General features: G+C 42.4%; 1 protein-coding gene across 1 annotated transcript in view; it reads right to left on the bottom strand.

Annotated features, from left to right (window-relative positions):
• Positions 1–26,664, bottom strand: part of CFAP99 (cilia and flagella associated protein 99) — a 172,511-nt gene that overhangs the window by 9,701 nt on the left and 136,146 nt on the right. The window contains 4 exon segments of the mRNA XM_027836284.1: positions 6,132–6,337; positions 16,051–16,202; positions 17,507–17,648; positions 20,150–20,354. Of these exon segments, the coding sequence (XP_027692085.1) occupies positions 6,132–6,337; positions 16,051–16,202; positions 17,507–17,648; positions 20,150–20,354 (705 nt within the window).

Here is a 26,664-nt window from a genome sequence, read left to right as displayed (position 1 = left end):
GCCTTAATTAAAAAAAAAAATTTAAGTTTGGATTTAGTCAAAGAGTCGTACTTGAGGACCTACAGGACCCCTGGCCTAGAACATAGAGTGAATGAAAAGGAGGAAGGGTAAATAAAGCTGGAAGAATATGTGGCAGCCAGATTGTGAAGAGCCTTCAGTGTTAGGCTGAGAAATTTCTATTTTATCCCAGAGACATTAGAATTATTCTCCTATCTGAGTGTGGGAACAAATCAAGTAACTTAATCACTCTTTGATAAAAGTATCTTTTCTCATGGAGCATGGTACAGCAGAAAAAGCATTTACTGGGAGTCAGGAGACCTGACTTTGAGTCCAGATTTTTCCATTTACTAGTTATATGACCATGAACAGGTCATTTCCATATTCTGAGACTCAGTTTTCTCCTCTGGAGATAATTAGCCTTGCCCTGCCAGCCTCACAGGGCTTCTGTGTGATTGGGGTGAAAGTACTTTGTAAGTGATACATATGTAAGAGATAATTGTTGTAATAAGGGGACTAGCCAAGGAGAGCTTAGTCATTAGAATGAGTGATACATCCTGCCTGATTCTAGTCCATGTGGAGGCTTGGTTAGCCGGCTGCCAGGCATGCATAGTGTAGAGACCCCTCTCCCTACTTCAGAGCATGAGCAGGTATCCTCTTAGGCTAAGGCTGGCTTACTGCAAAAAAGCTTTTTAATTGTCTGCTAAAATGGAAGTGAGTGTACATACAAAGGTTTGAACAGAAAATATTTCCTTCTTTCCCCCATTAGCCTTGAGGAGGAAGCTACCCAGCTTCCACGTGTCCATGAAGACATGGTACCGCTGACCCAAGTCACTATATAGAGGAGAGGGCACACCCTTATGGGGGGATGGGATATTGTACTTCAGTCCTTGCTATGCTTTGTAAAAGGTAATAGATGTTAATTGGCTAAATGATACTGGAGAGCACACTAGACGAGGCCTCGTTAATAAGAAAACATAATCCTTTAGGGTCAGTCACCCCCAGAACTTGGAGGGGAGAAGTAGGAGCTGCCTCTGGGGACTTGATGTACTAGGCTAAGTGGCCTAGGATTGTAAACCCAGAACCTTCGTTACATTATTTTGAGATTTTATTACCTTTGAGCATGTGTGGGATCTTTTAGATGCATGAAATTATCAGGTGTACAGGACACTCAGGTGGACCTTCTCATTGATACTGGTAGGATCACTGGATTTAGAGCTGGGAGGGTCCTCAGAGACCACCTTGTTCAATCCCTTTCATCTATAGGGGTGCAACTGGGGATATCTCTAGACATCTGTCCTTGATAAAACTTTCAGGATCTTTGCAAATTCCCAGAGGAAGAAAGAGAGAGCAGAATTAGAAGCCACAAGAGCTTTTAGAAAGAGTCAGAGAACATTCCTGATAAGAGTGCAAAGGACCCTACAGACTTGTAACTCAAGATTTCAGTTCCTGGTCAGGGTCTGCTGTGAAGTCACTAGATGTTAGGCAAATCACTGCCCCTCCAGTTCCGAAAAATAGGAAGGGAATAAGCATTTATATAGAGCCAACTATGTTCCAGGCACTTGAGTTAGGCGTTTGTTTTTTTTTACAAGTATTATCTCATTTGATCCTCATAATAATTTTGAGAGGTAGGTGCTCTTATTATCTCCATTTGAAGAAACTGAGGCAGACAGAAATTAAATAACTTGCCTAGGATCATGAAGTTAGTAAGTATCTGAGGCTGAATTTGAACTCAGGTCTTCCTGACTCTAGGCCAGGAACTCTATCCACTGCACCACCTAGTTGCCTGTGGGAATGATACCCGCATAGGAATATGGGATTCATGATACCTACATTATTTACGGCTTGGGATCGTTGTGCAGTTCAAAAGAGATAATGTATGCAAAATTCTTTGCAGCCTTTAAAGCACTGTATAAATGACAGCTATTGTTTATTAATGCAATTAATTAGTTAATTAATTCATTAATTTCTCTGGTCCCATCTGGCCCTGACATACTGCATTCCCTGTTCTCTCCTAGCTCTAACAGTTTCTCTCTTATGTCCTAAGGGCCTTTCCAGCTTTGATGTTCTGTGTTCTGAGGTCTAAGGGAGGCCCCTTCCAGCCCTGACATTCTATGGTTCTTGACGTGTTCCAATTCAAAGGATCAGAGCTAGAATTGTTCTTCTGGGGAAGAGAAGCCAATGTCACTGTCTGGCAGTCCCATTCTACAGTCCCATCAAGTAGGAAGCTGATAGGCCTCTTATTTCTGGGGTCAAAGGTAGCATGTGGTTATGACTGATGCTGTGGCTGATTAAACCACAGTTTTGTGACTGCCTGCCTATAAAAGTCCTTCCGGTATCTAACTTGCTTAGTTGGGGACAAAATGAAACTCTTGGTGATGCCGCCTAAGAGCCTGTTTGCTTAAGAAACCTTAGTCATCACCCTTGGGCTGATTGGGGCTGGCCTTTAATAGATGCTGATTTGCTGACCTGTGCAAGGTGGGTAGAATTACTGTAGTACATGGTAGTACCTCCTGAACAGAAGCATGGGGACTGCTGCCTCAGTTCCTAAGTCACCTTCCAGCCTTCTTTCTGTCTCCTGGGGCGGTGGATGGTGCTGATGACAGAACATCTCTGATACTGAACTTGGGGAGGGAGACAGTCTGTCTTCAGATTGCCCTACAGGAATGCCAATGGGCTATGCACCTTGTAAGGACACTAGACTGGAACACCTTTGGGGGCTGGGGGGAAGGTGAGTAGGGTTTAGCTGATGCAACGGGGTATCCAGCCTGAAGCTAAACCTGCCTCAGCTTGAGGTGGGACCACCACCACCACCACCACCACCACCACCACTAATGCTATAGTGACTAGAGAGCTAGCCCTCAAACCAGGAATGATGATGATAATAAGAATAACAGCTAATATTTATATAGCACTTCCTATGTGCCAGGCACTGAACTAGGCACTTCTTTAAACATCTTATTGGGTCCTCACAACGACCCTGGGAGGTAGACACCATTTTTATCCTCATTTTACAGAGAAGGAAACTGAGGCAAATGGGTTAACTGACTTGCCCAGGGTCACATAGCTAGTAAGTGTCTGAGGCTGGATTTGAACTCAGGTCATCCTGACTCCAGACCTGGCCCTCTACCCACTGTGCTACCTAGCTGGGTTCTAGTACTGCCTCTAATTGGTACTGCCTGTGTAACCTTAGGCAAGTGGCTTAATCTCTCAGTACTCTGGGCAAATCTCTATGACTATAAATTGCAGAGGGAATGTCCCTATCTCCACAAATACTAATGAAAGCTCACATTTTTTTTCTTTTTTGCTTAGGCAGTTGGGGTTAAGTGACTTGCCCAAGGTCACACAGCTAGTAAGTGCCAAGTGTTTGGTCTGAGGCCGGATTTGAACTCAGGTCCTCCTGACTTCAGGGCCGGTGCTCTATCCATTGCACCACTCAGCTGCCCCGAGAGCTCACATTTATACAGGGCTCAGGCATGTTAGGGGGATTCTGAGTGCAGAAGGGACAGAATGACATGGGGAACAGAATTACAGAGGATGTGGTTTGCCTTGGTGGAGGAAGTAGAGGAGGCAGAGTGGGAAGAGGGGAAGGAGGGAGGGAATGAGCATTTATTAAGCACGTACTATTTGCCAGGCACTATGCTAAGTGCTTGACAAACATTATCTCATTTACTATACAGGATCTGGAGGAGGAGGCCATGGCTTAGAATCCCAGCCCTGCTTTTACTACTGTCTATGTAGCCTTGGACAAGTATTTTCGCCTCTCTGAGCCCCTCAAGGGAACTCTAGTTCCCTTATCTGTAAAATCAGAGGGTTTGACTGGATCACTTCTAAGGCACCTTTCAGCTCTGAAGTCCTGTGACCCTCGCTGAGCCAATAAACCGTGGGCCCATAAGATGTCCCGGGAAAGAACGTAGTGCTTTTCAATTTGCAAAGTTCTTTCCTTGCAAGAACCGTTCAAAGCAGGACATGATGAGAAAATTCACAGGGGACAGGACACTTTCCTCTCGACAGTCTTGTGAGATAGAATGTGAATCTCCCTTTTATAGGAGACTGAATTCCTCAGTGAGGTCAAGTGACTTGCCCAAGGCCACACAGATGAGGTAGAGCTTGCACCAAAGTCTCCTGATTCGTGTTCACTCTCTGGAGCAGCTTGATATTGCAAAGATTCATAGAAATGACCCCAGAGGCAGAGGCGCTACTCGTGTTCCTGGGTTCCTGACATTCTAGACCCTCCAGCATCTGACTTCAGCTTACCGCTTCTCTTCAGGTACAAGATGCTGCAATCCAACTGGACCACTTGGGATCCCTGGTGCATGCCCCCAGCTGTCCTGGCTCCTTAGGCATCTTTACCTACACTGACCCCCTACCCCCAAGAGTTCCATCTGCTAAATTCCAGCTCAACCCTCAAGATCCAGCTTGAGACCTTTTCTAAAGTTTTCCTCTGATGCCTCACCACAATGTGGGGGGAACCCTGGGCTCTCAAAGGCTGCGGGAGTGCCTATAAGCTCTGGTTGGTTCAGGAATGGATCATTATATCTGTCAACCCAGGAGCATTCTTGATAAGGCTCTGATAAGTTTCCTGGGGCTCTCCACCAAGGATAGGTGGTTTTTTGTTTGTTTATTTTGGCCTCAATAAGTCATAAAGATTGTCTACTACCAGTATTGTATCATATCATATTATATATCATATAGTATTGTCTACTATGATATGAAGGGCTGGGATCTGCACACCCACCCAGATGGGATTACTGATGGTTGAAAGGACTCAAATGAGTTCTACTCACCTCCCAGGGAAGTACTGTGACAATACTAATGAGATACCGGACAGGGAAGTGCTTTGTAAATCAGTAACATTGATGTTTGAATAGGGCCTCTCCTACAGTGAGGACTACTGCTAGATAAGCTTCCCCTTTGGACCTCATAGAGCCTTATGTTTTACACCTCTGGTGCACCTATCATCTAATACTCTATGTTATAGCCATCTGTGTCTGGGTCTTAGGCAGTCAGTCAATCAACCTTTATTGCTAGGGGTATAAAAAGAGGCAAAAGACAGTCCCTGGCCTCAAGGAGCTTTACAAACTAAGACAACAAGCAAACAAATAGGTACAAACAAACTACAGGATAAAAATACAAACAATACACAGGATAAATAGGAAATAATTAAGAGAGGAAAGGCGTTGGAATTAAGGAATTGGGAAAGGTTTCCTGTAGAAGGTCAGGTTTTAGATGGGACTTAAAGGAAGCCAGGGAGGCCAGTAGGCAGTGATGAGGAGGGAGAGTGTTTCACCCATGAGGGATAACCAGGGAAAATGTCTGAAGTTGAGAGATGGAGGGTCTTGTTAGTGGAACAAGAAGGATGACAGTGCCACTGGAGTGAAGCGTATGCGATGAGGAGTAAGGTGTTAAGATGACTGGAACGACAGGAGGAGACTAAGTTAAGAAGGACTTTGAATTTCAAACAGAAGATTTTGTATTTGGTCCTGGAGGTGCTAGGGAGTCACTGGAGTTCAATGAGGAGGGGCTGACATGGTCAGACCTGGGTTTTAGGAAGATCACTTTGGCGGCTTAACGGAGGATGGATTAGAGTGGGGAGAGACTTAAGGCAGGCAGACCCGCCCTTGGCTATTGTAGTAGTCTTGCAGGGAGGTGATGAGACCTTGCACCAGGGTAAGGGCAGTGTCAGAGGAGAGAAGGGGACACATCCCTCTGCTGGGATGTCAGGGTCATGGGGACAGAGCTCACGTCCTCCATGCCTCATCTAAACTTGGCATCTTAAATGTTTCTTAAATGAATGACTGAATGAATGGTTTTGAGTCCCCTCACTATCCTATTTTTCCTCCTCTGGATGCACTCTCATTTATCAACGTCCTTCCTAAAAGGTAGTGCCCAGAATTGGAAACAATGGTTTAGATCTGGTCTGACAAGGCCAGAGGACAGTGGGACGATTGTGTCCCCTTGTCCCGTTAGAGACGGTCAGTTGTCTAGCCTAAGATCTCGGCTTTTTTAGCTGCCATGCCATACTGGTGAGTTGTCTTGAGCTTGTGGTCACCTAAGATCCCTGCTTCCCCCCAAACCTTCCCCTCACCAATCTGTCTCGTGGACACCACTGTATTCTTCTCCTGGGTACTAACTTTAATGCTGCTGCTCTCCCACAGGCTTCTCGGCACATAGCAATCTGTTCAGCCTTTTCCAGAAGCTTATTCATCTTAGCTTGCTTTTCCCGGATGATCTGGTCCCGCTTCTCTTCTTCATCTCGTTTCTGCTGTTGCTTCAGCAACAGCAGTCGCTCCTGAAGTTCTACCAAGGACATTTCCCCAATGAGACCATGACCAGCATCCTAGAGAGAGCAAGCAATGGAATAATTAGGATGGAGATGTCCTACTGCAAGATGGTGGAGGCTGATTTTTTTTTTTAATGGCATAAAACATATGATCATAAAAAACTGTGTATAAGATATTGGGATGCCTCCTTAAAGTAACTGAAAAATTGCTGTCATCCAAATATTATGGTGAGATGGCCCTCTTTCCTTTGTGGGAATCATAGGCATGTAAGATTTCACAGAACTTTAGAGTTAACAATAATCCCTGCATTTTACAGAGGTGTAAACTGAGGGCCACAAAGGTTAAATGACTTGCCCAACATCACGTCATAACTTAAGAGTATGGCTGGTTAAATGGGAAGACCACCAGACTTGGAGTCAAGGAGATCTGAGCTTGAGTTCCAGTCCCAACACACTTACTAGCTTTGTGACCATGAGTAAGTTACTTCCCCTTTCTTAGTTTCAGTTTTCTTACCTAAAAAAATGGAGGTCGTAATTCTCATACTTCCCACCTCACAAGGTTGTGGGGAAAGCACTCAGGTCAAAAGAAATGCGACTTACTTTGATAGGTTAATGATTTCGCCTGTGTGAATACTCCCTTCATGCTCACTGGCAGGTAGTTTCATGAGTCTCTTTGGCTGAACCAGTTCCTTCTCTGGTGGCCAACCAGAGACTATGATGAGCTTTGCCACACTTAGCTAGGCTGGTCCTCAGACAGCTCACAGTCAGTTGCTAGGTTCATACTTCAAGCTTTCCTAGCTTGAAGCAAAGATCTGCCAGAGGTTATACTTTGTTGGTAAAGTGTTTGGGAACTCGGCCGTCTCCATGCCACGATTGTAGAGGGTCACAGATTTAGAGCTGGAAGGGACCTTGGAGATTTTATAGATGAGAAAACTGAGGCTCAGAGAGTATAACTGACTTGCTCAAGGTCATATGAGACTGTAAGAGGAAAACCTGGGATCTAAAACCAGGTCTTCTGACTCCCAAATCAGGTGCTCTTTACACTGTACCTTGCTGACTCTTTGGGGGAGGGATTTGTTGGAGGACTATGTGAGTTATCGTTGGTGTCAGGGATGGGACTAGAATCTAGGTCTCTTGAATCTCAGTTAAATTCTCTTTCTCCATATTATATAGTTCTAGTATATATGTAAAATGTCCTTATACCCCAACCCTAAATTCCCTTGGCCATCCCTGAATGATAAATCATCAAGAAAAGTATAAAGAAGTGGTAACCTAAGGCAAAGGATGGATTTTGCTGTCATTGCTGCTGTTTATTAGAGACCATCTTTATTGGGGAGGAAGAGAAGTTATTTGATTGTGGAATAGGAGAGAGAGGGAGTGTGGTCTTTCAGGGTCAGTAACTTTGGTGATAGGCCCTAGGATCCTGAGGGGAGGTATAGCTTCCACATCCCCCACAGGAGTCGGCTGCAGCATCCCACCCTCCCCAGATTTCTGCTCCCAGGGAGAAAAGAATAAATAGCTTCCTTTACTTCTCATCTTGTCTCTTCCTCTGAGGGGCAGATAGGAATCCCAGGGAAAAGGAATAACAGGAGTAGCCAGGGCCATGGGTGGGTACAAGCTCCCTGTCTGGGCTATTGGGAGCTGGGTGGTTTGTAGGGCTCCAACAGGAGGCTTAGAGGTGCTGGCCTCACCATTGCGTTGTCCTTCATGGGGCAGTAGCAGCAGCTTCCTGATGCAAAAGTGTCCATCTAGTTCCTCTGTCTGTCTGAGGTATTTGGACTGTATCTTGTGCTGGGCCTTGCACATTTTATAGGGCTTCTCAGGCTCAAGCAACACCATCTGGTAGATGAGGATGATGTTATGTGTTTAATCTTGCATTTGGCCAGCTCTTGGATGGGCCTTTCAGTCTCATACAGGGACTAGAACTCAACAATACACATGCAAATGTTTTGGATCCTTGAACTGCCTCTATGACAAGTAGCATCTCTTTTAGTTTGGAGGCCAGCTGATTAACATTCATATGACTTTGGCAGCTATATGGAGAATAGTTTGGAGAGGGGAAGAGCCTGGGATAGGGAGATCATTTGGGATGATAAATTGTGATAGTCCAAACAAAAGGTGGTAGGAATGTGAACTGGTGTAAGTAAAGAGAAGGGGATAGATGCCAAAGGAATTGTGGCAGTAAAATTGACAAGACTTGGCAACCAATCGGCCGTGGGGAGTAAGAGAGAATAGAGAGCCAAGGACGACTTGGGGATTTTAAGCCTGGCTAACTAGACACAGTGGTGTCATTGACAGAAATAGTGGAATGAGAGGAAATGATGACTTCTATGTTGAACATGTCGAATTTGACATGCTCACAGCTGAGAATGTCTAATAGACCATTAGTGATCAATTAATGATGCAGGGCCATTGCTTAGGAGAGAGACTAGTGCTGGATATAAAGATCTGATTACCTTTTGCATAGAGATGATAATTGAATTCACAGGGGCTGATGATCACCAAGACAGAGAGTGCACAGAGAGAAGTGGGCTCAGGACAGTCCCTTGGGGCACACCCACAGTTAGCAAAGATGACATGGATGGTGGTCCGTCAAAAGAAACTAAGAAAGAACATCCAGAAAGTTAGGAGAAAAACCATGAGGGAGCAATGTCATGACAATGCAGAAAGGAGAGAAGGTCCAGGAGGAGGGGGTAGTCAGTAGGATCAAATACTACAGAGAGGTCATAAAGGATGGAGACTGAGAAAAGGTCATTGAATTTGGCAATTAAGAGATTGTTGGTAGCTGGAAGAGTGTAGTTTTGACTGAGTGGTGAGGTTAGAAGCTCGATTACATGGGTTGAGAAGTGAGAAATAAAAGAAGCAAAGAGTATAGACATTTTTTTCAAGGAGTTTGAGAATGGAAGGAGGGATAAAAGAGGATAGTTTGAGGGGATGGCAGGGTCTAGTAAGAGTTTTTTAAATGGGGGAGAGATAGAATCTGGGGGGAAAGGGGCCACCTAGATGTGGCTCATTGCTCCTTTCCTCCTGTTTCCCTTTGCTATGAGGAAACAGATGACCACAATTGCATACTAGGGTGGGGGAGGGCAATTAAGAGCATCAGGATAAATAGTTCCTCTCTTTATATAAGTTAACTGGTAGTTTGAAAAATTCGTTTGGGAGGAGTGACTAGAAAAGGGTATGATCTGGTTGTGTCTAAGGAGTGAAAGATTAGATTAGACACTGAGAGAATGGTGGGAGGGGAGATGCTACAATTGCCCACGAATGGGGGGGGGGGAGGCAGTTGTTTCTTGTGATTAGTGGGGCAGCCAGTGTACTCTGCTCAGAGTAATCTTGAGCCAAGAGTTTAGCAGTCAAGTCTTAGAGCTCTGCAAAGGGTGCTACCCACCTCCCCACAATGTGTTGACAGGGGAGAAGAAGTGTCTTCCAGGGTATTACTTGTTATATTTGTTTCACCATCTCAAACTTGGTCATGTTCCCACTCCCAACCTATCTCCATCTGAAACAAAAACCAGGAAGAGCTCAGCAGCCCACAACGTAGATAGGCTGGGTTGAAGAGAATCTGAATTTATAGCCTTTGACACAAAACCACCATGCTGCTATATGATATGTACTGTGTGGGACAGGGGCACCCCTCCCAGATCACAAATCAATCCCCCAAGCCCCATATCCTACTTCAGATCAGCTCTGACCCCAAGTTCCAAATGCACTGTCAGGGATCCTAAGTTCTACGCTCACACTAACTTGCACTGACTGAAAGGGAAGGGAAAAAATTCGCTACACAGCTGCACCAAGGTACCCTAAAGAGTATTTCCAGGGGCAGCTAGGTGGCGCAGTGGATAGAGCACCAGCCCTGAAGTCAGGAGGACCTGAGTTCAAATCCGGCCTCAGACCAAACACTTGATACGTACTAGCTGTGTGACCTTGGGCAAGTCACTTAACCCCAATTGCCTACCAAAAACAAAACAAAAAAACAAAACAAAACAAAAAACAAAAAAAAACAAACAAAAAAAGAGTATTTCCAATGAAGGAAGAAGAATGCAGTAGGGAGACCCAGAAATCATAGCAGAGGAAATCCAAGAAAGGAGCCTGCAATAACAATGGTGGTGGATCACAAGGCAAACTAGCAAGGTGAGTTAGAGCTCCTAATGGAAGAAGGAAGAGTTGACCCAGTTATCAGACTTTACTATGGTGAGGTACATAACTAGAATATACCACATTCAAAAGGAATAGGAGAGTCAAAGGACAAGGAGGGGGGGACACAACAGAGTAGTATTGTATATGCAGAAAATATCCTCGATATGAGGAAATTCAGGAAGGAGAGTGGAGAAGAATGCTGGAGATCATTTGGGTGAAGGTTAATAGGGGCAGGAAGAGATAGGGTATGGATATGGAATTTGGGAAAGAGATCACAAGCCTGGCCAAGAGATATTATTTATTATTAATGTGGGTCTTCATTTTTCTGGACATCTGCTGAAACTGTCTAACTTGTCTTAATAATGAGTTAATTCTTGAAAAGGAAGAGGATCTAAGAAGGAGAAATTCTGTTATGGGACTGATTCTAACCAACAAGGAAGAACTGGTTGCTAGTGAGGAAATGAGGGATTCTTTAGAAGAAACTAGGTGGGAAGTGACCCACTTAGAATTTGGGATGGAGGAAGAAAGAAAGCCTGGACATTCACCCTCTATTTTGGAAGAGTTGGCTTCAAAGGTTTAGAGAAAGGTTAAAATTTTAGGGGGGATGTCAGACTAGGAAAATGGCTCATAGGGAGTTGATACCAAAAATGAGGAGGGTGATAATTAGATGGTATCTAGCGATCCTTGATGAGTTCAAGTTACCAGGCCTAGATGAATTATATCACATATGCTGAAAAAACTGGCAGAAATAATTGCAGAATCACTGTGAGTGATCTTTGGAATATGGAAAAAGAGGTGCTATGGGAATGGAGAAGAACAAATGTCCTGATTTTCAAAAAAGTGAAGAGAATGGAGTCTATCAACTATAGTCCAATGAATCTGACTCCAATTACTGGCAAACTTCTAGAACACATTTTCTGGAAGATAACCATTCCATAGGGATGACTAGTGAAGATCTAGAAAAGGAAGTATTGATCACAAAGAATCAATATGGCTTCATCAAGAGCTGGTCATGGTAGATAAACTTTATTTTCTTATTTTTTTCAGGCTAAATAGACTGGCATATTTTAGAAATGCTATAGATATTGTTCAGATTTTAACAAAGCATTTGACAAAGTTTTCATGTTATTCTTTTAGAAAATATGAAGGGATATGGGCTATATGAGAGTATAACTAGAAAGATCTGGAACTGGTTGAATAACTGGATCTAAAGAGTAGTCATTAATAGTTCAATGTCAGCCCTGAAGGGGGTCTCTAGGAGAGTAGCTGCTGGATGTATGCTTGGCCAAATCTAATAAAATAACATTTAATAAGGATAAATGTAAATTATACCTGGGTTAAAAATATCAACTCCATAGGTAGTAAGGTGGGGGAGGTGTTGTTAGAATGTAGTTTGTCTGGAAAAGATCTGGGGTTCCTACATTGGCCTACGAGGCCAATATGAGTCAGCAAAATAATAGGATGGTGCAAATGTAGTCTTATGCTGTATTAGGAGAAACATAGAGCCAGGGAAGTAAGAGTCCCATTGTTTTCTGTCCTAATCAGAGCACATTAGTTGAAGAAATTGGGGATGAGCAGCCAAAGTAGAGAATACTTTGAGGGGCCATGGGAGTTGTTTTCCAGGAGTTGAAGTGATTACTTATGAAAGAAGGATAAGACTTTTTTTCTTGACCCTGGAACGTACAACCAATGCAACTTCCAATGCTTGGAAGTTGCAAAGAGACCAATTTTGGCTCGTTGTAAGGAAAAACTTCCTAACAATTGGAGTTAACACAGGATGCATTGCGTTGTAAGGTACTAGGTTGCCCTGTCATTGGAGGTCTTCAAGAAAAGTTTTGAAGACTTTGGAGATTCTTGTTTGGATATGATTGGACCAGATGGCATCTGAAGTTCCTTAAAACTAAGAGTCCTCTCTGACATCCTCTCTGACCAATCCCAAACACATAACCCTCGAAATCCTGGCTTCAAACTCATTCCCAGAATATCCCTCCTTCTCACTTTCTATTCTTACTCCAATGGGGTAATTGAAACACTTTCTCACTGCAATTGCTGACTACTTCCACCAACTGACAATCCCTTAGGACATTTTCTTGTTCTTAAATATTTCTTTTCTCCACCCTCATCTTGTGGAATTGCAGACAATATACTTCCCCTTGCAGCCTCCCAAATGTAATCTCTTCTAAGTAGACCTTGGGCTCTCACAATTAACCCTCTCCCCATGCAAACTCATTCAGCCAGCACAAATGCTAGGTCCTCTGTCCTTTTTCCAACCTCTGAAACTTCCTGATGCTCTTAAGTAGGCTCTGGGAATAGTGGGCAGCTCTGGGCTCCCAACCCCAGGTGCATAGCTATTCCTGCTGCCCAGAATGGCCCTAACCTTCTCAATCTCTGACATCTAGTCTGAGATCACGAGTTTTGGAAGGAAGCAGATGAACTAGGCTCCTGACTAGGCCAAGTCAGCTTTTGTAGGAGAGCAGCTCTGAGATGCCCTCACTTTTCTGCACTCCTTATGCACGACACTCAGAAAATAAGTCAGAAATCTCCCTTCTAAGAGTCTTTCCTAGGGAGCTGATATGATACAGAAAGTTTCGAGATCAGGACAGCATCAACTGCATCAGACTACATCAACAATGGGGAAACTAAGTCAAGATCTGAACAATCAGTATCTTCTTTAAACAATCAAACCGGCTTCAAGAATTGCATAGTGATATGCTCCAGGTAAACCAAACCAGACAAAGAAAAACAGGACAGGGTTGAAGCAAAGGAAGGGAATTAGATCTAAGGTTACCCAGGAGCTGTATCAGCCAAACCACTTGGTGGCTAGACTTTAGTTATTTTAGTCCTTGTGAAGTCAAGGGCTGTCTCACTTTACTTCTCTACACAATAAGCATTTAGTGTATGTTGAAGTGGATTAAATTTTGCACTGGAAACTGTAAGACATCATTTTCTATATTTTTGATGATTTTCTTTTTGTTCCTCTTAGTTGATTGTTTTTTTTTTTAAAGTAAAATTTCCTTCTGAAAAAACAAAACAAAAACAAAAACTCTTATCTCTTGCTAAATTATGGGGGAAGTGGATTTGCCCCTCTTGGAAAATACAGACAGGTTATCAGTACATGCCTACTAGTCTGGCTTGGTGGCAACTGCGACCATCTCAGCTTTAAAGCCAAGGAAGAACTGCCAAGGTCAGTCAGTCAACAAGCATTTATTAAACCCTTAATGTGTGTCAGGCATTGTGCTAAGTGCTGAGAATATGATGAAAGGCAAAAACAGTCCATGTCCTTGAGGAACTTACATTCTAATGTGGGAGACAACAAGCAAACAACCATGTTGTTGTTCAGTCATTCAGTTGGTTCCAATGCTTCGTGACACCATGGACAAGGCTCTTCTATCCTCCACTCTCCCAAAGTCTGACCAAGCTCATGTTTGTTGTTCCCATGACACTCTATCCATCTCATCCTCTGCCATTCCCTTCCCTTCGGCTTTTGCCTTCAATCTTTCCCAACATCAGGGTCTTTTCCGATGAGTCCTGTCTTCTCATTATGTAGCAAAGTATTTAAGCTTAAGCTTAAAACAACTATGTACATACAAGCTATATACAGGGTAAATTGGAAGTAATCTCAAAATGAAGCCAGGAGATGGAAATGAGGAGGGAGGGCATTCCGGGCATGAGGCATAGTCAGTGAAAAAGCCTGGAGTTGGTAGATGGAACATAGTGTGGGAGAAACAGCAAGGCCAAGTGTTATTAGATTGTAGAATACTTGGACAGGATTAAGTATGAGAAGTATGAAAAGACTGGAAAGATAGGAGTGGGCCAGATTTTAAAGGGCATCTTGAACTCCTTTGCTCAGTGGAATACATTATTCCATTTTCTACTGTGTTTTCGGGTAAGTGCAGAATAGTCTTGTGCTATCCAAAAGTCTTTTCCTTTATACAGGGTGTCCCCAAAGTCTTAGCACAGTATTAATTTTTTAATAGATTAAAATTAAAATTAAAAGTAGCTTAAGCACTAAGACTTTTAGATTACCCTGTTTTGAAGGCTGTTCTCCTGGTGACTTGCAGAGTTTATTGTTTGTCATTGGCACTGTTAAATTTAACCACTATGTATCTCGAATTTGTAGCATAGGGATTTCTTTGTCTTAAACCCCAAGGGGTGATCTGTGCATTCTTTTGATTGGCATGTGTTCTGAAGTTCTAGACAGTTTTCCTTTATTATTTCTTACAATATAGCATTCAGGTTTTTTAACTTGTCATGTTTTCTAAAGAGACTTGTAATTCTTAGGTTGCCTCTATGCATCTTGTCTTTGCAATCAATATGTTTTGCATGTTATATATAGTTTTCTTTTAATTTTTTTTTTTACTTCTCTTCTTTCAAATTGTCCTTTACTTCTGTCTATTTTTTGTTCCCAGTCAGTCCTCTCTTTCATTTCTGGATGCCAATTCCCTTTCCTTCAGGCCTAGTGGAACATCCTCCACCCTGTGGGGGATACACACTGCCAGCTTATCCCAGTTCCTTCTGTTCCTTAATTCTCTGGCTGACCACAGTGAATTACAACTCTATCACCCAAGGCAAGACAAGCTTCTCCCTTTCCTGTACTCCCCCCCTTCTCCACATGTGAGGGAGGGGGGCAGAGTTGAGTACTGTTGCTTGTTGCCACCAAATGGTGGGGTAAGGGCAAGAGCAAGGGTGGGGTTAGCTTGTAGAGACCGCAGCAGCAGCAGCAAGAGAATTGCTGAGTGGAGGATGCAAGAGCACAAACTTTTGGGTCAGATTGGGCTACCCTGTTTAAGTATGGGGGCCAGTAGGGGAGTAGGTGCTGAGTGCATAAATTAGGGAATAGCCTTCTCTGCTGTTGGTTCATTGGGTTGTTACCTCATTGGGGTTCTTGGTGTCTTAGCCCATGGAAGTAGCTACAATTGCTTTGCCTCTTGTGCACGGTTCTTATTTCAGAGGGGTAAGAGGTCATGTGTATCAGAGAAAAGGTCTAGTCTTCCATTGTGTTAGCCATGGAACCCAGAAATCAGGAGGAATGTTTTGTGGTACCACTTTAATTTTGAATCTTGAATCCAGCCTACTTTTGCATAATAAACTCTCAATGTACTTTACATTACATCCAAACTGGACAATTAACTATTCCCTGAAGATTTTCTATCCTTTCTTGCCTCCACAGATTCAGGCAGGCCATACTCCATGCATGGAACACATTCCCCCCTCATCTCCAACTGGGGAAATATTTATCTTCCTTTAAGGCCCTTCTACCTCAGATATCACCTCCTCTATGGAACTCCCCTGGATTTCCCCCAGCTAAAGACCAATGAGTAGTCTTTCCTCATTCTAATTCTGCTAGAGCACTTTGTCTGGATCTTTCCTTTTACCCTACAATGTTCTATTTATACATATATGTGTGTATATATGTATATACATATATGTGTGTATATATACACACATATATATGTACACCATGTATATGCTGTATTCCATATAAATTCCTTGGGGACAGGGACTCTATTATTTTTTATCCTGTCTTGTACAGTGGAAATACTTAATAAATATTTATTGGATTAAGTGGAATTAATCTTCATTATTAAAAGAAATATTATTGTACAAATATGAGCTACTCTAGATAGACTTACCTTGGTAAAGTCAATAAACTGGTACTTTATCACAGGAAGAGACTCAATTGATCGGAGTTCATGGATCCGTTCCCGTTTTCTCTTGTTATCTTCATTGACAGTCTCCAGCCTCTTCTCATGTAGTTGCTTGATCTCCTGAGCCACTTCCTGGGCTTAGGGGGGAAAACAATTGATTTTCCATGCTAGAGAACATTGTGTAAGGTATACACACACACACACACACACACACACACATATATGGCAGGGTATGTGGAAGACCCAGGCAGGTAGGAGTGACTGCACAAGATAGCGTCTTTCATCTACCGGTCTCCTGAGCCTCCCAAGTAAAATTAGTACAAGTTAGTACGAGGATTACTATTCCCTGTGCTGGCTCCCTGCTCCTTCTGCTCCTGACTTCAGACTTCAAAGCCATGCCTCAGCTGCTGTCTCATCCTGAAATTTTCTTTAATGCCCTAGGGCCTTCTTGCTGTGGTATATACCTTTGCCAGGCCAGTTGCCTTTTCCCATTGATGAATTCCTTCTAGACCTCCATTTTGTGGGATGAGGGTGGGAGGGAGCAGGCTAGCCAATCAGCTTTCCCCTCCTGGCCCTGCTTCTAATTTTCTGGACTTCAAAACCATGCCTCTGCATTGGGTATCTTAATTCCTTCCCCACTGCTCCACTTTGTTTTTTAGCTTTCTTTTGTGCATGGTCTCCTCTCATTAAAATCTTCTTTCCTTCTTTCCTTCCTTCCTTCCTTCCTTCCCACTCTTTTTCTCCCTCCTTCTCTTCTTCCTTCCTCCCTTCCTTCTTCTTCCTCCCTCCCTTCCTTTTTCCTCCCTCATCTGCCTTCTTTCTTCTTCCCTCCTTCCCCCCTTTCCTTCTACTTTATAGATGAGGAACTAAGGAACACAGAACAGGTGACCAATGTCGCCCAGCAAGGTAGTGCTGAAGCCAGGCATTGACAGGGATACACCAAACAGTGAGGCAGACAAGATCCGTGGTGGACTCTCCCTTCATTCCTGTACTGTATAGGCTCCTGGCTGCTCCTGACTTCAAAACCATGTCTCAGCTGCTGTCTCATCCTGAAATTTTCCTCAATGGATGACACATTTACACCTAGAAGGGTGTAGGATTACACCTAGGAGGATCATCTGCTCCAATTTTCCCACTTTACAGATAGATAAACTGAGGCCCATGGAGATGAACGTTCTTACTCAAAGCTACACAGCAAATAAAGTGGCAGAGCTGGGATTTGAACTCAAGTCCCCTAACCCCTAACTCCAAATCCAGTGCTCTTTCCACTAAACAAGGTTGTCTAGACAGGAATGAGTTTCTAACCTTGACTTTCCCTCCTCCCACCCTGACATACCACCACCCCGACATACCACCACCCCACCCCAACCATTTTTTTCTCCTATGGCCACAATATTGAACATTTCTAAGTCCCCCCACCCCTAGTCTGGTCCCCTAATACCCAATTGCTGCTTGGTTTTCCGCAGCTTCGCTTGGACAGTCTTCACATTTTTGTGTCCCTCTGTCACTTGGTCAATAATTTTTTTCCTTTTCTTTTTTTCTTTAAGGCACTGCTTCATGTATTCGTTCTTCAGCTTTGCTATCTACTTCCCACAATGTCACCAAAGTGGGGGGGGGGAGAAGGAGAAAGAAAGAGAGAGAGAGAGAGAGAGAAGAAAAATGAGAGAAAAATAAAACAAACATGTCAATGTGACAGTAAAGCACAAGCTCCTGAACCTGAGAATTTACAGGTGAAATAGAACAGAGATCTCACCCAGTTTGATGCTCCCCATTTCACATGATGGCTTCCTCTCTGCCTCTCTGTTCTTAATTAATGGCCAACTAACCAAAGCCCCACAGGGAGAGGGCTCACTTTCCTCCTGAGCCCATGGCTAGGCAGTGGTTGGGTTCTGGAGGGGTCAGTAACTGGGTGGCCTTGGGCAAATCATGGAACTTTCCTGGGCTTCATTTTCCCCATTTGTAAGAAAGAACAAAGTCGGATTAGATGGTCTCTAAGGTCCCTTGAAGCTCTAAATTCCACAATCCCTTGACTGCTCAACACTTCACACTCAGGTGCCCCTTTCACTAGACAGTAGACCAATTTAGAATTTAGTTCACCAAAGGGAGAGAAGGCACTGACAGATCTCCACGGACTTAAGAGTCCAAAGACCTGAGTCAGAGTCTTAGCTCCTCTACTTATTGTGCGTTCTGGATGATTTGCTTAACTGCCCTAAGCCTCAGTTTACTCTTCTGTAAAATGTGAGAATCAATGCCTTCTAAGATTCCTTCCAGCTCTAACAATCTATGCATCTATAAATCTACAAATTCAGCGAAGATTAAAATCTCCTAAATCAAGGAGACTGAGGTGGTTTCTAGCCTGGCAGAATCAAATCCAAATCCAAATGGTGCTTTCAGTACTGGTAGAGAGGTGTGATTTTGCTAGGATCATGGGAATATGGAACTGTAGAGCTGGAAGAGATCTTAGACACCATCTAGTTTGGATTCAGTCAAAGGGCCACACTTGAGGACCTAGAGGGCCACATGTGGCCTTGAGGCTGCAGGTTCCCCACCCCTGATCTAGTCCAACCCCTTCATTTTATAAATGGAATCTCAGAGAAGAGAAATGACTTGCCCAAGATCATATACAGTGTCAGAATTTTGTCTTTTTCATAAGTAATTCCTTTTTTTTTCTTATTGAGGAGAAAACACCATGTTCTCTGGAGGTACTTAAGAAATGTTTGTGGACTGACTGATTGGATGAATGATTGGTTGATTGGAGGGAGAAAAAATAATCAAAATCCCTGGATGAGGATCATAAAAAAAGCAAATAAACCAATTTGGATGTTCCAAAGCTTAATTTACTCCACATCCCATTGCATGCTAATATCTGGCACAAAACAGACACCTGTCTGCTGAATGAATGAATAAAACAGCCAGAACCTGTTTTCACAATTTTGTTAGCTAGGATAGCTCAGTAATGATGACATACTTCAAAAAATGATTTTGACTCTCTTATTTATTTAAAAGGAAGAGAAATCCACTAACACTCACTGAGGTCTTACATGAACGTTGAACAGAATCCCTGAATCTTAGAGTTGGAGGGGCCAAGTATACGAATCTGCCTTGACAACCTCCCTAACTTCCAGTGATGGGGAACTTACTGCGTATTTAGGAAATACCCTCCATTGGTGGGTGGTTTTGGTTGTTAGGTAGTTCTTCCTTGGGTGGATATGAAATCTCTTTCCCTGCAACTGTACTCCACTCCTCGTAAGTCTGTGCTCTGGAACCCTGCAAAAATGTCTAATAATCCCTCTTCCATGAGAAGGCCATCAGATTTTGAAAAATTTTGATCCCGTCTTCCTCCTGCCCCTAAAGCTTCTTTCTGAGTTAAACAGGGCCAAGTTCTTCAGCTGAACTTTGTATATGTCACTTGCGAGGCATGGTTTTTGAGTACCTCCACCATTCTGCTGCCTGCCTGGGCACCTACTCTATCTTATCTCTGCCCTTCCCAAAATGGAGTGCCCAGAATCAAACACCATAGTCCAGATGTGGCCTAGCCAGGGACCATAAACTTCCTTATTCTGGAGATTATGCATATGCTAATTAACAATAATAATAGTGAACTATACAAATATATAATTACATTAATCAGTTAATAAAATTATATTAAGCCAGGTACTGTGTTAAGTACTTTTACAAATATTATCTCCTTTGACGCTCACAACAACTGTGAAAAGTAGGTGCTATCATTATTCCCATTTTAAAGATGAAGAAACTGAGACAGAGGTTAAATGACTTGCCCAGGGTCAAAAAGCTAGTGAGGGTATGAGGCCAGATTTGAACTCAGTTCTTCCTGACTCCAGGCCCAGCATTCTATCCACTGTATCACCTAGCTACCCTTACTTAATTTAGTCTAAAATGCCATGAGATTGTTTTGGGTTCCCAAGAGCCAAAATAGAAATAAATAAATAGGGTTGTTTTTTTTGTTTGTTTGTTTCTTTTAGTAAAAGTCAATGCCAACTTCTTAGCTTTGATGCCTGCAAATCAGGAAAAAACAAAATTATAAGCCAGCCCTTAACCCATTGGGAGGAACCAGGTACATCACCATTTCTTTCTTCTGACTGGCTTTCTTACTGTTCTCTTTAATCAGGTTCTGATACTGCATAATGGCTTCTTCCAGGCTTAGCTTCCCCAGTAGAATCTGGTGCTCAGTCTTAGCCAGCTTCTCCTCTAACTCTTTCTCTTGTATTTTCTTTTGACGCTCTATGAATTCTGAGAAGCCTTTGTGTCCTTGCAGGAGTTCTTCAATCCTGGGAGCAGGAGAGGAGGAATAAGAGAAAAAAAAAAAGAAATAAGAAACTACTTACTAGTCAATTAATCTGTCTGAGCCTTAGTTTCCCCATCTGTAAAATAGGGACAATTATATTTGCTGTATCACACTCACAGTATTATGAAAATTGTTAGGGGATGTTACCTGAGTAAGAATGTGACAGGGGCTAGAGTTGGTTATTTAATTAACAAGCATTCACTAAGAGTATAGAGAACACTCTCTTGGGTACTGTGGCTGTCATTATGAAACATGATTCTTGCCCTAAGGAAGTAAACACTTCAACACTAGTTGGAGAAGACATATTCTACAGCTATATATTATTACACAGAAAATATAAAGTAACATGTAAAGAAATAAAAAACAATATCATAAAATCACGGGAATTCACTGGGGAGAGAGCTGGACCCTTTTCCTTCAGGGAGAGGAGGCTCTCTCAGCTCAAGTAAATAAACACTGGTAAACTCCTGGTTACACGTGCATAATTTACCTAATGGCACTTCACAAAAATGCAGTTTTAGATGAAATGATATCATGGGGGTGGTTAGCTTTATGGTGATATTTGAGTGGTGTTTGGGGAGGAGTGAAGGAGGAATAATACCTGTGAGCATCAGGGAGGACAGGAAGAGAGTGAGGGGTGTGGTTTCATGAATATGAAGTTCTGTATTCAGAGAGAAAGCTTGACTTGAACTGCATATAGAGATGGGGCAGCTAGGTGGCCCAGTGGATAGAGCACTGGGTTGAGAATCTTCCTGAGTTCAAATCTGGCCTCAGATACTTACCAGCTCTACGACCCTAGGTAAATGATTTCACCCTGCTTGCCTCAGTTCCTCATCTGTAAAATGAGCTGGAGAAGGAAATGGCAAACCACTCCAGTATCTTTACCACCAACAATAATACCACCTGTAGGTAATAAACTTATTCTCCACATTGGCCGGCCCAAACCATGTTGGCTCAACATAATAACTGGATAAATCTAGATTTTCTCTAGAAATCTGGAAGGTTATGATGAAGAGAGTGAAGAGAAACAATTTTCCTGGGCAACCATAATTTATCCTACTAAAGAGTAAAATTAGTATTTGCAGAGACCTCAGACTTTGCTAAGCATGGGTGGGGCTGGATGGGGCTAGACTGACTTGAGTTGGGGTTCCTGGTCATACAAACAGACTCCAAGTATATCAGGAACATTACGGTCCAGAATGATCTGAGGCCCATGGTGAATGATGATGATTTAAAGCTAGGTGGTGAGTAAGAGGAAGGTCAGAAAGAGAGCGAGGGTCACTGATTAGGGATACTATGGGGACACACGGATGACACTAAAACTGGCAGAACTACACAATTCTCGGTTGTTTCCATTTTCTTCTCTTAGGAGAATGATGATTGAGCTAGGTAGAAAAAAGATGGTTAACTGGGAACTGAAATTCAAGATAATGAGATGAATCAATAACATACATTTATTAAGCACCAACCAGGTGCCAGGCACTGTGCTAAGTCCTGAGGATACAAAAAGAGGCAAAAAAAAAAAAAAACCCAGTTGCTACCCTCAAGAAGTATATAGTCTAATGGGCAAATGTGAAAGAGAGAGAGCCTAGCTACCCTCGTTAGGCAGGGGCGGTCTACATACTAGGGCATTGAAAAAAGTGTCTGATGTGATGGCTTTTTGGTATCTTTTAAATGTCCACAAAGATATCATGCCGGAACATCAAGTGCATTGATGAAATTTAGGTGAACTATACCCACAGCACTGCCCTGATCTACCAGTTGGAAAAGGAAATAAAGTTAGTTTTGTGTGTAACTGGTATTGATGAATTCATGCTGGCTCTTAGCAATCAGTCTCACTTTCTAAATGCTCACAAGCCGCTCCTTTAATAATCCACCCTAGATTTTCGCCAAGAATCAAAGTCAAACTCTCTAGCCAATAGTTTGCATGTTCTACCCTATCTCCTTTTATTTTTTTTTAAATTGGGACATTTTCCTTCTCCAGCCTTATGACACTTCTCCCATTCCCCATAATCTTTCCTAAAATGTAAGTCTGTTCATGTCCCCCTACTCAATAAACTCCAGCGACTCTCTATGACCTGCAGGAACAAATAAAAACCTCTCTGTTGGGCATCTGAAGCCTTTCACATCCTAGTTCCAACTTACATTTCCATCCTTATTCCAAATTAAGCTTCTTTATACACTCTATGGTTCACTCCTACTTGCCTTCTAATTCTTCTTCATACAGGACACTCCATTTCCTCTCTCCACGCCTTTGTACAGAATATTCCTCATGCCTAGCATGTACTTCTTCTTCCTCATCCCCACCTCTCAAGACTCCTTAGTTTCCTTCAAGGCTTAGTTCAGGCATCGTGTTTTAACTGAAGACTTCCTTCGTTTCTCCCCTCCTCCTCCCCCCCCCCCCCCCGCCCCTAGCTGAGAGTACTCTCCCCAAAATCACTTTGTATCTATTTTGTACATAATATTTGTATGTGTCGTCTCCCTCCATAGAATGTAAACTTTTTTGTTTGTTTCTTGGGTGAGGCAGTTGAGGTTAAGTGACTTGCCCAGGGTCACACTGCTAGTGAGACTTATGTGTCTGAGGCCAGATTTGAACTCGGGTCCTCCTGACTCCAGGGCCAGTACTCTATCCACTGCGCCACCTAGCTGCCCCAGAATGTAAACTTCTTGAAGACAGGGACAGATTCACTTTTGACTGGGCATCCCCAGTACCTAGCACATTGCCTGGAATATAGTAAGTGCTTAACAAATGTCTGTTGATTGACTAAGAGAGCTGTATGATTCCCCTTTTTTAAAGACAAAGGGGCAACTGGTACAAAAGGTATTTTGAACTTGCAGAAGTTGGGTTCTGAGTTTTAAGAACCTCCATTTTTTTTCAGTTCTCTTCCTTTTGTTTCTAAAGTAGCCAGGTGGCTTCTTCTTGTTTTGTGTCCCAAGTTCACTCAATGCCTCTTTGCTGTGAGTGGGGCCACTATTCAGCATTATTTGTAACAGCAGAGATTCAGAACCACCCTGATGTCCAGTCATCAGGGAATGGTTGAGCCATTTGTAGAATATTGAATACTGTGGTATATAAATTAAATGGAATCTCACTAGTCCAATGACATTTTGGGGGGGGGAGGAAGACTTATGATTTCATTAATATGGGATATCCTGATATGGTAACTCCTTTCACTGATGCCAGTCAGCAACTTGTATAGAATTTATAGTCTTGAGAGCTGCCTTTGACTTTGAGAGAGTAAATGATTTGCCCGTGGTCCCATAACTATTATACGTCAGAGTCAGGACTTGAATCCTGATCTTCCTCATTCTAAGGCCATGTTGTCTCATATTTGTCCATATAAAATCATCAAATCAACAAGTATTTTATTAATGCTTGTCTGCTATAAGCCAGTTACTATGCCAAGTGCTAGGGATACAAAGAAAGGCAAAAAGGGTCTGTGCCCACAAGGAGTTCACTATTTAATGGGAGAGATAATATGCAAACAACCATGTACAAACAAGATTACTGGATAACTTGGAGGTAATTTCAGAGGGATACATTACTAGCATTACAGGGGACCTAGAAAGGCTTTTTTGAAGAAGGCAGGATTTTAGCTGAGAAGTGAAGGGAGCCAAGGAAGCCAGGAGGTAGAAATAAGGAGGGAGAGCATACCAGGCATGGTGGACAGCCAGCAAAAATGCATGCAGTCAGGAGATGGAATGTCTTGTGTGAGAAACAATAAAGAGGTCAATAAAGATCATGGGATCATAGAGTATGCAAAGAGGAGTAAGGTGTTAAGAAGACTGGAAAGTCAAGAAGGGGCTAGGTTCTGAAGCATTTTAAAAGCCAGAGGATTTTACATCTGATCCTGGAGCTAATAAGGATCCCGGATCTCATTGAGTAGTGGGGTGATGTGGTCAGATTTCTGCTTTGGGAAGACCACTCTGATGACTGAATAGAGGATAGACTAGAACTGGGAGAAATCTGAGGCAAGGAGACCAGTCAGAAGGCTACCCTAATGGTCCAGGTGAAACTGGATAAAAGCTTGCACCAGGTGGTAGCTGTATGAGTACAGAGAAGGGATGTTCACAAGAAATGTTCGGAAGGTAGAAACGATAAGATTTGACAACAGGTTGGATTGTGGGGGTGAGTGAAAGTGAGGAGTCGAGAAGGAGGACTAAGTTGTGAACTTGGGTAACAGGGAGGTTAGTGATACTCTTGACAATAATGGGGAAGTCAGGAAGAGGGGAGGGATTGGGAGGGAACCGACAAGGAGTTCTGTTCTGACAAGTTGAGTTTAAGATGTGTACGACACACACAATTTGGGATATCCAACAGGCAACTGAAGATGTGGAAACTGGAGGTCAGGAGAGAGGGAGAAAAGAAAAAGATGCAGGATAGAGCCTTGGGTATACCCACAGTTAGTGGGTGCAAATATGAATAACAGAAAGAAAAACAGAAAGACTTATTAAAAGTGATACTAGGTGAAGAAAGCAGAATCAGTAGAACACTATATACTCTTCTTATAGAGATGTAAACAGTAACAGCTACAAAAATGAGGAAATATACAGAAAATGAGGGGCAAAAAAGAATTTGTAAATCAATAAGATGTCTGATATTACTCTGTTAAAGTCATTTTACGTATTTTTTGTTAAATAAGCTATGTCATAAAAGTCTGGTTTTATGTGGTTTATGTACTTTCTGAAAATTTATTTGAACGTTTGATTTTGTTAAGGACTGGCAAATTTGTCCTATAATAATTTTTGTTTAAAAAAATTCCAAAAAATTCCTCCCCTCCCCCCAATTAGTGTTGTCATTGATGATTGTAAACATCTCTTTTTTTGTCAACTGTTTGTATAAATTACTTAACATCTCTTCGTGACATGGAAAGACCCGATTGAAGGAAAAAAGACTTACATTGAACTTATCTGCTGGTGATTGGCTGAAGAACAAGAAAGAAGACCTTAACTTTAGAAACACAGATCTATGCTGTGTGTGTATATATATATATATATGTATATATGTATACACACACACACACACATATATATGTATAACTATGGAGATCTAAAATCATAGCTATAGAGCTGTAAGGGACCTTGGATGTCATCAAGTTCAGCCTCTTTGTTATCCAGATAAGGAAACGGAGGCCCAAAGCAGTTAAGTAAGTTGCCCAAAGTCACAAAGGTAGAAAGAGGCAGAGCCTCTTTATCATGAACTAGTGATGTGATTGCAAAATGATATTGGTTGGGTTTTTAGTCATGTATCTAGGACTGTTACCAGCCAACATCTCCCCCTTCCCCTTTAACTGCTTTTTATTTCACCCTCAATCATGGCACTGATCGGGACTTTTAAGACTTCAGAAATTCTGTGGGAAAAAATTTTATCCTTTATTTCTCATTTCCTTTTTTTGAAGGAGTAGCACTCTCTCCCATACATATACATATGTATTTGTGAATATGTGTATATAAATACCCAGTGAACACCCACAGATGAAACATCTGTGTTCTTGTTTCCTTACAAGGGTCAAATGAGAGCAACTCAGAAATGAGACAGCAGCTCTTCCCAGTTATCATCTTTCACCTTCGTGGAGACCCCATTATTACTAAACAAGTCGTGATCATGTAGAAAAATGCACAGTACCTTCCTAAAGACTTCCAGTGGTCCATGTGCAGTGGTGGTGTATTTAATCTCACACTTCCTTATGTTCTCCATTTAGGGACCATATTTGTAAACTCATCTCATTAAAAGCTTGTAATTAATCTCATGGCTGGCATGTCCAGTTTTTCATTGAACCATTAGTGTGTCTTTTGCCCCAATATGACAGTTGGATGTCACTTATTGAAAATTTGGTTTTAATGGGCTAATGATATGACACCAATGGTTTTTCCCCCCAAAACACTGTTTATGACATGCACTTGTTTTTAGTTGAAACTGAGTGTTCTAGTCCACATTTAGTCCTATAACATTAAGTGTCTGACAGACAGTACTGGCTCTCTCCTCAGATTCTCCATAAAGGGGCTCCTTTGGAGCTAGACACTACTGTTTAGGGGGGTGAGGTAGGAATCTAGTTTTCACTTTTTTTTTTTTTAGGCAATTGGAGTTAAGTGACTCTCCCAGGGTCATACAGCTAGTAAGTGTCAAGTGTTTGGTCTGAGGTCGGATTTGAACTCAGGTCCTCCTGACCTCAGGGCCGGTGCTCTATCCACTGTGCCACCTAGCTGCCCCTAGTTTTTACTTTTTTAATTGAAGTCTGAGTCTTTGTAATTATTGAACTGTGAGAACATTTTTGAACAATTTACTTGTCAAT

This window comes from Vombatus ursinus, unplaced genomic scaffold, assembly GCF_900497805.2.
Source record: "Vombatus ursinus unplaced genomic scaffold, bare-nosed wombat genome assembly UNPS02014818.1, whole genome shotgun sequence".
NCBI classification, from domain to species: Eukaryota; Metazoa; Chordata; class Mammalia; order Diprotodontia; family Vombatidae; genus Vombatus; species Vombatus ursinus.
This window is presented reverse-complemented; position numbering and strand designations above follow the sequence as displayed.